Raw genomic sequence first — 14115 nt, 5'->3', positions numbered from 1 at the left:
GATGCCCAGGCACTCACTGGCTGATGCTTGGTTGCCAGCTCAGTGCCTCGGGGCGGCACTGAGGGTGGTGACATGCTTATGATTGCAGTGTTCGCAGAAGCACTGGATTTATTCCCAATCCTCATCTAGGGTCCAAGCAGCTGTGCAAGAAAGGATTGCTTGAAGAGCTGGGATAAGAGAGGACAAGTGAGTTCATGGCCCTTGGGAGTGTGCTTGGTTAACTGCTGTTGGAAAGATGCATTGGAAGAGTCCGATGTTGTAGCAGAACATGGCTGAACTTAAAGTTGTGCCCAGAGCAGGAGAGAGTTTGCATTCACTTTCAAAGCCCGCTGCCACTACTGCTTCCCCCTCAGGATCATCCTTTACCACATACTGCACTGGCGAAGGGGTGCATTTGCTAGTAGGGCAGATGGGAATATGCTGTCAAATGTCATGCTAGTCACATCAGTGGCTTTTCATTTAGCAGTTGCCAGATCAAGTCTTTAAAGCAGGGGTCCTGCGATGGAGCAGAGTCTCAGATATTTTTCCTGTTTCTGTATCTTTGACAAATAGAAGATAAAGGGGAAAGAACAGCAAGAGCTAGGATGGAGGAGTTTTGCCCCTGTTCTAATGCTCTAATCTGCAAGTCCTGCTTTTCTTTTGCCCCTGTGAACTTTTGCCAGTACCAGTAGCTGGGAATGGAAACGCTGGAGCTAACAGCAGCCACAGGTGTGCTCATTCTGACTGTGCTCTATTTCAAGGCTATTTACTTTTGAGGTGTCTTTTGCAGGCAAACTACCAATGCTCAGAAGAGGTAGATCTGTGAGTCCGTATGAGCCAAGATGGACAAGAGAACATCTGATTTTGTCCAGTCAAGCCAAACCCTGGTTAAGGCCAACAGCATCATCAGAAACTCTGGCCTCACTAGTAGGAGGAGTGAGTCCTAAGGGCTCCTCAGACAGAGAAAACTGATAAACTGTTTTGTGTATGGTCACTGCTTCAAAATTGTATTTGTTGTTTCTGTATTTTTTTTAGCCTGTTCTCTTTTAGAATCAAGGAGATCAGGAGAATTCAGGAAGCCAGATATAGAGTACAAACATGCTGGACATGGTCCTAGAAATGAAGTCTGTAAAATCAGGTCTTTACTGCTCCTGCAGTTCACAATAACCTGTCCCTAAGTCTGATCACTTTAATCTTTTGGGAGTTAATTTATGTTTAGAACTTCAGTAAAGAAAATTGTGAAGAGAGATGGATCCAAATTGCAATGAAGTGACCATTGAAAAATTTGAAAAAGTGAGTGCTTTTTTATTTTTGTTTTTTCATTTTTTAACTAAAGATTTGGTCTTATTAAAGACAAATACAACCTTCCCACTGATTTCAGTGGTACCAGGACTTTATCCTCCACATGCATCTCTCACTGACTGGGGAACCTCAAACAGGGTTTCCTAATTGGTAGTAAAGACAATAATGGCCTCTTCTGTGCTCAGCCTGTGGGAATAGGAAATAAAAAGGAAAACAACAAGCAGGACCAGGTTTACAGGCACATTATGTACCGAATGATGCAGATTCCCACTGAACTTAAAATGCTTCGGATTGTGTTGGCACTTCTGCAAACCCTGCCATACACCTACCTGCACATTTGACTTGGTAAAATTAATCCCTCAAGACCTGAATTGCCCAGAAGATACCTGCCCTGCCTTGTGCTTGGCTCTGAATTGCTTGGCAGCAGGGATAGCCACAGTTATTTATGTATGTGAGACCAAAGCTGAGCTCAAGGCACTCAGAAATAGCAACAGAGCATAAAACCTAATGATGGCCCAGCTCCCTTTTGACTCAAAAACAATCATATCCCATGCTCAGAAACTTGCAAACAGTCAAAAATATTCTCCTTTACTTGACTGCACAGCTGAGCAATTACACATTGCATGGGAACACACCTCTAAATACTTGCATACAGGCTGTGGGCTTGAATGGGAGCAGGCTTCTGCATGGAGATGCAGAACTCTGAGCAGCTGCCACTCCGCTGTCAGTAACATGAGTGGCATGCCAGGAATAACATCACATTTATGCCAGGCTCAGAACCACAGCCTGAGGTTTTTGAAAGAGCAGTGGTTCAACATAAGTAGGCATTTCGGAGCTCGCAGCCCTCTGCATCATGTATCTTGCAACTAAATCAAGTCTCCCTTTGAGAGAGTAAGACAGAAGGAAGCAATAGGAAAACACAATTCAGACAGCACAAGCTTTATCTCAAAGGTTGAGAAACCCAGCATTTGTCAAGGCTGAAATGTGCAGATATTCACTAGAAAGGCTTCCCCAGAGCTGTGGGTGATCAGCGTCTCTGACATACAGGTCAAACATCTGGTTTTCAGTGTAAATCCAGACTTGGATTCAGTCATTGAATTTGCTGAGGCTTGAAAGGTTATTGAATCTTTGCTGCCTTAAAATACACTGTTCTGCACGCCTTGTGGCATACTTACTTCACCATACTTACTTGATGCTGCTGCTACCACAGATGCGTATGCTGGGTGGACACTGCTAGAACCTAAAAATAAGAGATTTTAATTTTCAGGTATTTGAACCAAAAAACCCAATGTTAATGAATAAGAATAAATGGAGAAGAAAAGATTAAGGAAAACCAGGTGTGCAAAAATCATATGAGAATTGCTTCATAGTGTTTTAATCTTTAAAATCCAAAAGTTGTGACAAAAAAATGACAACCTTCATTTATTGAAAGTTATCACAAAATTAATTCTAAAATGAGTCTTGACCTATTTGTTGAACTCTCAGTCCAGACACATGAATCAAAGAACTATTTGTTGATTCTTATACTTGAAAATCATGACAGCATTTGGGAATGGAGAGCTTACTCCCACATGAATCAGTTTATATGGCAGTATATTTTATGTAAAGATAAAGACTAGCCATAATTTTACTGCAGATGAATTCTCAACTCAGAGAATCCACTCATTTGTGTTTATGTGAGACAAACTAATTTTGTATGTATCTCAAAAGCACAGCTCTAACTCCAGCCCATCTGCTGGAATTAACTTTTTAATCCTTTTTTATTTTGACATTGAATTACTGAATTCATGATCCACTAAATCACAGTATACTCAGCTGCATGTCTTGTTCCTTAAATTTTAGGAAAGCTGTAGGTCAAGAAAAAAGCAATGCAAACATCCATGCTACTGACCTATATCTCTGACCCTATGCATTCCAGGTCTAGTCTTGGCTGCAGCTGCAGCTGTTGTGGTTCTGGTTGTTGCAGGTGTTGTGGTTGGCTTTGGCGTGGTGGAAGGATCCGTCGTCGTGGTCGTTGGGGTTGGGGTTGTGGTGGCCATTTGTGTGGCTGGTGTCGGCACTGGAGGTGTCTGATGCTCTTTGCGGACTGTGTTCCCTGTAGGAACATTGACACAATCACTGCAGCTGGATGTGTGACACGTATGGAAGCATCATTAATAGAGCTCACTGTTTAAGGCAGTCCAGACTCGTGTTCTCCTCAGGATGTCTACAAGCATCCTCATCCATGGAGCGATTAGTACCTTCGTTGCTGTGTGGATGTGTAGCACAGGTGCCTGGGTGACAGTATTATGCTGCTCTCTGGAGGGTGCTGACAACAGCCTGTTGCAGCCTTAGTGTTTCCCCTACACTTTTGTGCTTTGGCCAGGAACACCTATCAACCTGACAGATGTCTCAGACCTATGAACTGGTTCAACCAGTCAGTTGCAGTTTTTGTTTTGCCATCATCTTTTCTCAGTGTAATTAAGCCATTAGTCCATATAAATGGAAATCAACTGACATCTGGTAATAAAAGATGGCCATTCTGAGTCATAGACCAGAATAAAATAAGTGTTGCCCACTACAGCAGTGAAGCATTTTTTAAACGCTTTTGGCAGAAAGACGACTTTTAGGTAATGGTGATTCAGGGAGTGGGTCAGAGTCAGAGCAGGGAGTGTTAGGGCTTCAGCTGAGGGGAGTGGGGAAGAACACCACCTGGGCGGTGCCGATTTCATCTAAATTTGACTCATCTCACAGTTGCTATGACTTTTAAAATGTATCATCTGTTGTGAGAACAGAGACAATTCTAGATGCAAAATTTACATCCTAAATATCCTTATACAAAATTGTTAACATGCTTACAGTTCTTTCAAGTCACCATCTCAAAAAAGATCCTTCACCATTATCTTCTTCATCTATCTGCAAAAAACTTCCCTAAAATATATTCCATGTTCACCTCAGTCTTGTTCCTCCCCTCCCTGCCCATAGCCCTGGGGATGGTCTGACACTGTGTACACTGAAAGGTGATGGTTTGCAGTCTATTCATTGCTGCACACAACAAGCTTGTATTTTATTGCTGGATGTTCTCCTTTTTGAAAGCATCGTCATGAAACTGTCTGGTGGATTAATTACCATCTAATGCTAGCCAGTGAAAAACTCAGATCTCAGACAGTTTTAATAGGATAATGCTGAAAGAGAGCTCAGAAGAAAAACAACTCAGCTGAAAAAATCAGTATGAATGGCTCTCTTTGGGCTGAACAGTGCCCTGCTCCACGCTGCTGCACTAAAAGAAGACAGAGGGCACAGTGAGTCTTCTCCTACGATCTGGTGCTGCTGGGGAGGGGAACAGGCACATCAGCCGGCTTTATACCTCAGCTGCAAGGAGCAAGGAAGCTGGGAGCTGACAGTATTAGCAGAAATCCCAAGGAAGCAGCATAGTAAGAGCGGAGAAAAGATGTTGCCTTGGTACATGTTGGCTGGGTTTCTGATGGAATCTTTAACACAAGAGGAGGGCTCTTGAGGGTTAGCTGTTCCCAGTGCTCCTGCGGGCAGGGTGCCCGTCTCCCTCACAGTATCTTCAAAGGGTTTGCAGTGCACATGCCCTGCATAGGAAATTGCTGAGAGCTGTAAAGGAGGATTTTGAAGTTCACAACACCTGAACTCACCCAAAGCACAGGCAGAAATCAAACTGAGAGAATGCCCTCTCTTCTCTGAATGGGCATATGCTCTTCGAGCACCGTTGCTGGAGTTGGTTTGGTGGGAAAGAGGCTGTAGGGAGGAGGTTGGATGGGGGCGGTAAAGTGGTAAAGGGTGTTACCATTGTCAAACTGCTTCCTATAAGCATCTGCAGGCAGTTTAGACTGGGATGGATACCGTAAAAGAGCACTGAGATCCCCAAGCCATACCTTGTTCTGATGCTTTTTCTGATGCATTAGCAGTATCTGCACTCTTTGTAGCTTTCAGGTCTTGCTCTGGCTTTTTAGGCTCTGAAGCAAAATTAAGCACATTAGAAAAGGCAGCTTTGAAAGAAAATAATTTTAAGTCTCCTATTTAGAGACTATCGGTCCCTAAAGGAAGGCATCCCATCACTTGGCATTAGGTAGGCCAGTCAGTTTAACCAGAGAAAAAGTTATGGCTGGGTGCCTCTAGAGAGTAGTCACCCCATATTTCTGGGGCCAAATTTAGGCATTTTTACTGCCCAAAAGCTCCTGCCAATGTCAAAAGAATTTTTGAAGTGAGCAATAAATATGGGTTTTTACCACTAATAAACCAATACTCCTGAGATTAATGCATCACGTTGTTGATTTTCCCTCTGAATAGCAGCGTCTCCTGAGAATCAGTGTCACAGTGTGTGTAGGGTCTTTGGGGAATGCCAGCTAACATGCAATATTTCAGTCACTAATTCATGTTCAGATGTACTTCTTTCTTGCCTGACATTGTCAGATCACCATGGGACCAAATCCTGAATGCCACAAACTGGCTTAGAAGGGAGATTTTTTTTGGTCCTTTTTTTATTCTAAGACTTAAAGCCACCAAAGTACTTGGAATATTTATTACAGTTCATATAATGCTACCCTGCAAAAGAATCTGCCTCTGCTTTTATGTCTGACTGAGCACTGGAGGATTTTGATCTTCCATTTTTTTTTCCTCTTCTTTAGTTATTTTGGTAGCATTGACCTTTTTTGAGAAATTACTCCGGGGTTAATGGTTTCCTTAAAATTTGTATTATTTTTTAAAACAACATACTTTGATTGTTTTTACCAGCTGCAAATAGTTACAATTTTGGGAAGGTTTTTCCTGCTGTGCCCAACATTTGGGAAGCACTGTAACCACCAACAGCATTTAAAGAAATGTCAAACACTATGAATCTCTGGTATCCCTGGGATGAGGACCAAAATTGCATCTCTGACAGCTGATCAGGTCTGAAGCAGGATTTTTCATTAATCTGGCAGCAAGTGAGTGTAATCCTCAAAGGACTGTCTTTACCTCCTCCAGATAGATAATAGGTTTAAACAATGTGGTCTCTATAATTTAAATCAGAAGAAAAAGGTAGCTTTTTTAAAATTAAAAAAGAAGTAGGAAATCCTGTATCACAAGATGGCCCCAGCACCATATTACAGAGATTTTTATCTTAAGAGCAAGCTGTTTCTAACAGAGTACAGCTGAGATGGCTGGGCTGAGGTGGCAGGGCTAAGGAGGGCTGATGGAGCCAAGCAGGGCTTGAGGAAGATGGATTGTGACCATCAGATCTCTTTGCTACTTGTGGGACAGGGCTGGGCAAAACAAGGCAGTGGCATCCTCAAACACTGGGTTTGATGTAACAGTTATTATTTGTTCCTCTGATCATCCTGGATTTTCTCTGTGAATGCACAGTCTTTGTTGCTAGGATCCTAACATTTTCATTCAAACTGTTTGATTCAAGAACAAAGTGAAGGAAGCTGATTGCATCTTTGTTTTGCTGCAGGAACAGGCTCCTGGTATTTTGTTTGTGTGACTGAGACGTGGCTTGATGCACCGTTTCTACACTGATTCTCACATAATGTCGGTTTTAGCACTGGTGGAAAAAGTCCTTGATTGCAGCCTGCTAGGCTCTACTCTGGCTGCAATTGTCCCTGGTCTGGTGTGAGACGTTCAGGCTGATACTTAAGTGTGGGTGCATTTGGGAATGACGAGATGTGGTTTTAGTAAAGATTTCTTAGAAAAAGCCAAGATTTCTAAGGTATTGCCTTTATTCTAGGAGTGCATAGTATTTGGGTCAGTAATTTCTGCATACCAGGTCAAGTTATATACAAATCTGTACCTATTTGCTTGTAAATGTAAAGGTATTGCAAACTAAAGGCATGGCTTTGAGTGATGCATATTCAGTCTGAACAACTACAGCTTTCAGATTTAAATTTTCCGTTGTGCAAGTAAAAGCCTAAAGATGAGGAAAGAGCTCCGTACTTTGCTTCCAAGGACCAAACAATAATGTACAGGAGAAGAGCAGAACTCTAAGTAGCCTCTGTGTGGCCTTGGATGGATGAACCGACTGACAGGCCTTGGAGTTCATGGAGAAGATACAGCACATTTTGTTATACTCCAGCTCATAGTGGATAAGCTCAGAAAGGCTCAGGCTCAGCAATCAGCAAAAGAGCCATGTTTGGAAAATGTGTAGTAGTATGAGACATTCATTTTGTTTTCATTCACACTCCCAAGGAAGAGTCTGAACACAGTTGTTAGAGGGGGCACAAACAAGTGTCATTTCAGTGATGGAGACACTTCATGTGCACTTGAACATCATCTACCACCTGGTGTGAGACTTGATCAAAGACCTCTGAAAACAACTAAATTATTTGAACTGAGTTGAGTCTTACAGAGTAAGGTGCTGATTAAAATGGGTATACAGAGTAGTTCCTTATCATGTCATCCTTACATAAAGCTGCTGTGCATTGCCATATGTGTCATTAGTATTATATTACCATTCATTATTATACTATCAACACTGAATATCCCAAAAGATAACATGAATAACATTAGGAGAAAATCAACACCTGTAACCTCAAATGCTTCAGTACAACATCATGCTCACTAACAGATTTAAAGCAAGGGGGAAACTGCTTGGTAACAGAATTCTGTGAAATGTGGTATGACCAAAAAATGAGGACTTCCATATGCTTAACATAAAAAAGTACCATGAGGGATTTGGATGAGATACTAAGGGATGCATGAACTTCTGTCTTGGAATAATTATATCTTTATATTACACAACTGAGAAGATACAACAAATAGTTGTGAATGGATGTAAGGGAAAGTCAGTCACAATTACTTGCCTGATTTAACAGTTGTGCTTTTTGAAGGAGAATATTCAAGAGTTGATGGATATGTCACACCTTTTCTTGGCTTTCCCTCTACAAAAAAAATCATTAGAAAGCATCACAAAATATTCTAAGTTTTCTTGCAATAAAATTCTCATCCAACCTACGTGTTCAGAATCAGACCCCACTTCTTTATTGCCCAATTCATTTTCTTGACGATTTCTTTCATCTGATGGCAGAATCTCAAAACCATGCCACTGAAAATGCCAATGCCTAAATCCAGCATCATGAAAAAAAAGTTAGAAAGCCATGAAAACACAGTTCTGAGAAGGATTTGGAGAGGTCCGTTAGTTTATTCCTTTGCTTTCAAATGGTATTAAGCATAAGGGCACTGTTCCTGAAAGATATCTGTATAATCTGTACTTAAACCCACAGCTTCCCTAGGCAGCCTTTTCCAGTGCCCGACTATGCAGTTGCCTTAGAAAGCATGTTTGATGTGGGATTCCTTTCGTCATGCACACAATGTTCTTCTCTGACCTCACTTTTGCAAGACGCCGTTTCTGGCAATGGTCTTTTGCAGTAATAACAGTGAAAGAAGGCTATACTTGTGTGTGGGAACATATGGCACCTATATTTAGATCTAAAATGAGGGTCCTGTCTTTAAACAATGAGGTACATTTCCCAGTTAAGCTTTAAACCACAAATCATTTTAGTGCCGCAGCAGATGCTGTCTCTATTGGTACATGTGGCCATGCAATTCCATCTCTTGGGGCAGTTTTTATATTCCTATATATCACTGAATGAAAAGTGTTGCAGAGAAGCCCAGTGTAGGGAAGGCTGCTCTGGCCTCTAGGAGTTGGTGGGTGTAGGACTTCCAGACCCTGGTGACTGTCTCTACAAGATGCTGTGCCATGTCATGCAGCTGGACCACCTCAGGTGAAACCTACGTCCGCCTCCTGCAAAACCTGAGTCATGATGGTGATGCTAGGTTTACTTTCCTTTATTCCCTCAGTAGATTTTTTAAGAAGGTGCATATGGCACTGCGAGAATGTCAGTTGTCATCCCGGGTGATTAATCCAGAGACCAACAGCACTGAACAGAATTAGGTGCTACAGACTGAGCCACTCCTGGGAACTGAGGGCTGTTTCCACCATGATGGCAGACAAAGAAGGGTATATGCCAGAGGAACTGGTCATCTATGTGCAGGGATAGCCATGCAGCTGGAGAGGCACTGTCCTTTGTCCCTTTTCATAATTCTGTCTCCTTTGTTTTACTCCTCTCTGAAATTTCCAATGCCATTTAAAAACCCTAGATGAAGAAGTTAGTTTGAGTTACTAAGGAGGCCATGTTGTAAGGAGCCATTCCATTTCTCATTTACAGGGGTATAAACTGAGAGCAGCTCAACTGAAGTCAACACAGATCAGACAAAGACCAGAGCTGATCTGCCAAAGACCAGAGCTGCAAACCTGAAGCCTGCTGCTGTGCAAATAAACTAGCTAGCATGGGGAGGCTGGCTGCTCCTGGAAGCTGGGATTTTTGTTCAACAGCAACTTGGATCCCATACGTGACCAAAAGGTTGGTCTGAGGCGTGACCTGAATGTGGCCCTGTTCTCTGGAGCAATGGTAATACCTCTTTTTCACTGTCTGGAAAAAGTTACATCTAGGTTGGAGTTTGCTTAATGTACTTAAAAATGGGTTTACATGTGGGCTGAAAACCTCAACTTCTGGCCATTGAAGTACAAGCTATGGGGTGGTGGCTGCTCACACTCTCATGCTTATTTGTGACTAGCAAACTCAGAGGTTTAGGACTCTATTTTCTTAACCCACTAGCTGCAGAACTCCCACTAAACTGAATGGAGTCATTCAATTTGAGTGTCAAGGCATTTCAGTGCTTGAAAATGAATACCAGCATATTTGCATACCTCCTGGTGTGCTGGCTGCTTTAATCCCAGAGGACAGACCTCCTTCCCCACTGCTCCTAAATCACGCCACTTCATCCCCTGGGCCCCCCGAGGATTACTCTTCTGTGCTCTTTTGTGCAGATGCTCATTCACAATTTAAACATCACAGACTCTTGTGACAATATCCTAACTAGGAATAAACTGTTGGCACATTTCCAGAGTACAGTATCTCATATGGGTCTGGTCTGCTGAAAGGGAATTCAGTTGGGGAATAGGGGACTCAGTTCAAGCTCTAAAGCTGTCCTGAAATTAATGCCTTAAATGACTTTGTATTTGGGGAATGCTTTATGCAACTCTGTCTTTTTATAAGTCATAATAAAACCTCAACTCATCTCTTTTTGAGAGTGAGATCTGTCTACATTCAGCCTCAGGCTGCTGAGATGACTAGCACAGCCTTCCTAAGATTTTAGTCTTCTAAATTTCTCTCTAAAATTCTAAAATTCCCACATTTTCAGTAGGCATAGTGAGAGTTTTCTTCCTATTAATATATGAAATATAAGTTATATGACATGTTAGATTTACACGTGAGCTAGTTTATAAACTAAGTAGTTCCACTGACATCAGTGAGAGAACTCAGCATGCATAAAATTAAGGGCATGAGGGACAAATCTCATCATGCCTACGCATACACAGATTTCTCATCATCTCCTCTTACATGTGCTTGTAACTTTCTCTTGTATCTTCTTTTATAGCGCCTCATTAACTAAGAATAAAGATTTGTTACTATAAATCAAAAATCACTACAGTTTTATGGGATAACAACTGAGCAGCTGCTGAGGTAAAAAAAAATCTTATTTCCCATTTATGTACCAGAATTACAATGTGCTGTTTGTTGGGGAAAAAACAACAACAAGCACAAGTAGCAATTCAGCTATTCCAGGAAATTCCTACTCATCCAAAATAAATCCTTCTCATAATGTGGTGTACCCATGGCAGAATGCTGTAAAAAGTGCATCCAAATATATTAATGCAAACTCTAGACGACAGTTCATTTTGGTCAGTTTCTGAGACCTCCTTTGCTGTCCACAAATTTTCACATGAAAAGAACATTTCTTTATTTTTAGTGGCTGTTCAGTTGCTTGAGCTGTTGATTTTTCCAGGAATGATGTACTTGACTAGTATCAATTGGTTGTACCTATCCTAAACCTCCAAAAGTGTGGACCAGCAAGAACTGACCCTCTGTATGGATGCAGAAAAAGTTAGATTTAGAAATTGTATGTAAAGCAATGTAAATTAGACCTCCTTTCACACAGATAGAATTAGTGCAAGTAGGTTTAAGATAACTTGAAGTTGGTGTAAAAGGTATCTAATTTAAAAAAAAAAAATCTGTGAATTTTGTCAGGGAATGCAAGTGAGCTGATATATATACTGTTGGGAGAAAAAAGGAATGAGCATTAAATTGATGGATTTCCCTGTACTGAGTGGATATCTAAACTGTTTGGCTAATAGAGGTGGGGAGAATTCATAACATAGTTGGGACGCATCAATAGAATTGCTTAATACAGGATTTGCAAAAATAGAGTATGGTTATATGTGGTCTGAGATGGGTTGACAGAAGTCAGAAGTCTCTTCAGAATATGTGAATTCAGGTGTGGGCTGAGGATGCTTCAAATGGCCGAAAGGCCCTTTAGCTCCCTTAGCAGCAGTACTTACCAGGGTGGAGAGCAAGTGCAATAGGAAGACCTCCCTATCAGTACTGAGGCATCGATAGCAGGAGTTAAGGTGCCCTCAGAGAGTCAGTGCAGACTGCCGGACACCTCTCGCAGTGGGCTCAAACCACACGGGGCTGAACCGAGCACATCAGTGCCAGGGTGTATGTCTCTTTGCAGGCTATATAGGAAGCCTGGAATAAAAACTGTCTCAGGTGCATTATTCATGCTAAAGCTAGGTGGGGTGGGCCTGTGGTGACTAAACAAGTCTTTAAAATGAGAAGGTTGCTTCCCCCTCTACCCATCGCTGCCCAGCTGGTCAGGCAGCAGGGAGCAGCCAGGAAGGGCAGGTGGCTCCAGTGCTCCACCACGGTACCTGACACGAGGAAGGACTCCCTCCAGCGTGGCAGTGACAGGGACCGGACCCCGTTGGAGAAGCTCCCACGGTAACCAGAGTGGCCAGCAACTTTCTGGACGAGGATCTTCCCACCTGCATTGTCGATTATACCACTGCAAGGGGAAAACATGGTGTCTGAAGGTGGAAATTCCCCCCAAAAACTTAGAAACTGTTCAACAATGCAAGAGGTATGAAGCATTCACTTTTACCTTTAAACCACGAGCTGTAGTAGAGCTGTGACTCTACTACTAAGTCTGCTGCTAAGAAATATTTGTGCTTCTTCCACATAGAGAAGAGCAGTTTGTTACAAAGTGCTGTTGGGATCTGTTTGCTCTTCCCACTGATCTACTGGTCCTGTGTTTAAGGTTGACCTAGTTGCACACAAGAACAAGCTACTGCCTTCGTTAAAATTCCTGCAAGCTTGATTGAATGACTGAAGACAGAGGGAGAGGTACTCAGAGGAGTTTTCAGGCCAACCATGTGACAGAAATACAAATTTGAGGCAAAATTCCTACTCACTTGACTTTTTCTTTTGTAAAAAAAGAATGTTTTCTTTGAGTTCCAATATGTGTTATCTGCAAAAAACTAAGCCTGGTTGTGACATCAGACTGGAGTAAACTGAACACAATATTGCTGGAAGCTGTAGAAAACCTGGTAGACTCCACGTTCGGTGCACATTAGATGGTGTTTAGCATATGACATAACATGTATTTCAAGACAAACAGAAAACCCTCAGTGTGTGCAACTGCCGTGGCATCATTAGGAAAGCAGGCAAACCAGGAAGTGACTGCGACTCTAGAGGAGTGGTAGGTCTGGTAGTAATGACACAGTGCAGGAAAATGAGTAATGGGCAGCAAACAGTGGTGAAGAATATGTTAGAGCTGTAGCTTTCTCTGATGATTACAAGAAGCAAAATAACTGCAAGGTAATACACTGTCTGCAGAAATGCAACATATAATCTAACAAAGCCAAACCCAGCTGGCAAAAGAGGGAAACTGAAACCCTCGCTGCAACAATACAGGCAGCCAGCATTTGAACTATGGGGGAAATTGCTGTCGCCATCACTGTTTTGCAGCTTCCCTCTGAGATATATTCTGTGTGCAAAGACAAACAATTTCCACTGTGCACTAGTATCTGAAGGAAGAATTTGTCATTTGAAAGCCAGACACCTGTCAGTCCTCTTCCCAGCCAAGGGGCTGAGAAGAGCTGCAGCCAGGAGGTGGCAGCCCTATGCACACAGGCACGTCGGCCTGTGCGCTGTGCAGTGCAGAGGTAAAGTATAAAGTCCCGAAGCCTTAACTACTCAACTTTACTCAAGATCCCAGTTATTTCACAGAACTAGAAGCACTGCAATAGCTCAAATAACTGCGAATGAAGTCAAGTTGTCAATCAGGCTTTATAAGTTCTTACTGCATTTTCAGCTGAATGCACTCTGCCTCTGCATCCTGCCTACAGTTATGGTGTGTTTTAGTTTGTGAAGTTATTCTCTGTTAAAATTCTATGCACATTTTTTCATGGCTAATAAAACTCAGCAAAATTTGTGTTGTAAAATTTGTATTATACATTTTCTTGTCCAGTGTCCTTTTCCGTGTCAGGAAAGCAATTATTCAGCCTTTGATGTCAGGGACAATTAAATTCAAATCTGGAGAACCAAAACCAATCTCAGAAGGAGAGTTATATATATTCATCACTGGTGATATGTCTATTTTTTTTCTGAAGCTTTATTACCATCATCAGCAGCAGCTCCATTCCTATCTTCCACTTGAATAATAATAGTACAGCAGTAATTTGCTATGCATGAATGAGAGATCTGCAAATCTCAAGACACTTCACAGGTTGAGAAACATCTTCAAACGTAAGTGATTTCAATAGGAATACAGGATTGACAGCACTTTATAAGACTGGATCTGTTGCATCACACATGGTCTTTCTCACAGGTTTTCTACTAGAACAGCAGTCTGCAATCAAACCTACAAAACAGTGGGAACTTTAAAGGGTTTGAAAAGCTGAGAGCTCCCTACACTGAAATAAGTTTTATTTGAGTGCCTTGCTCATTT

The 14115-nt window shown here is 42.0% G+C and overlaps 1 protein-coding gene across 1 annotated transcript in view; it reads right to left on the bottom strand.

The window, feature by feature from the left end:
* The window catches only part of VIT (vitrin), a 56716-nt gene that overhangs the window by 23709 nt on the left and 18892 nt on the right, over window positions 1-14115 (bottom strand). Inside the window, exons 5-9 of the mRNA XM_074863319.1 lie at window positions 12038-12171; window positions 8067-8144; window positions 5163-5243; window positions 3173-3376; window positions 2471-2521 (exon numbers count right to left, since the gene is read on the bottom strand). Coding sequence (XP_074719420.1) covers window positions 2471-2521; window positions 3173-3376; window positions 5163-5243; window positions 8067-8144; window positions 12038-12171 — 548 coding nt within the window. The remainder of the gene's footprint in view (window positions 1-2470; window positions 2522-3172; window positions 3377-5162; window positions 5244-8066; window positions 8145-12037; window positions 12172-14115) is intronic.

Source organism: Strix uralensis, chromosome 3 (genome assembly GCF_047716275.1).
Source record: "Strix uralensis isolate ZFMK-TIS-50842 chromosome 3, bStrUra1, whole genome shotgun sequence".
Classification (NCBI taxonomy): domain Eukaryota; kingdom Metazoa; phylum Chordata; class Aves; order Strigiformes; family Strigidae; genus Strix; species Strix uralensis.
The sequence above is the reverse complement of the archived record's forward strand: the minus strand, read 5'-3'. Positions and strand labels throughout refer to the sequence as shown.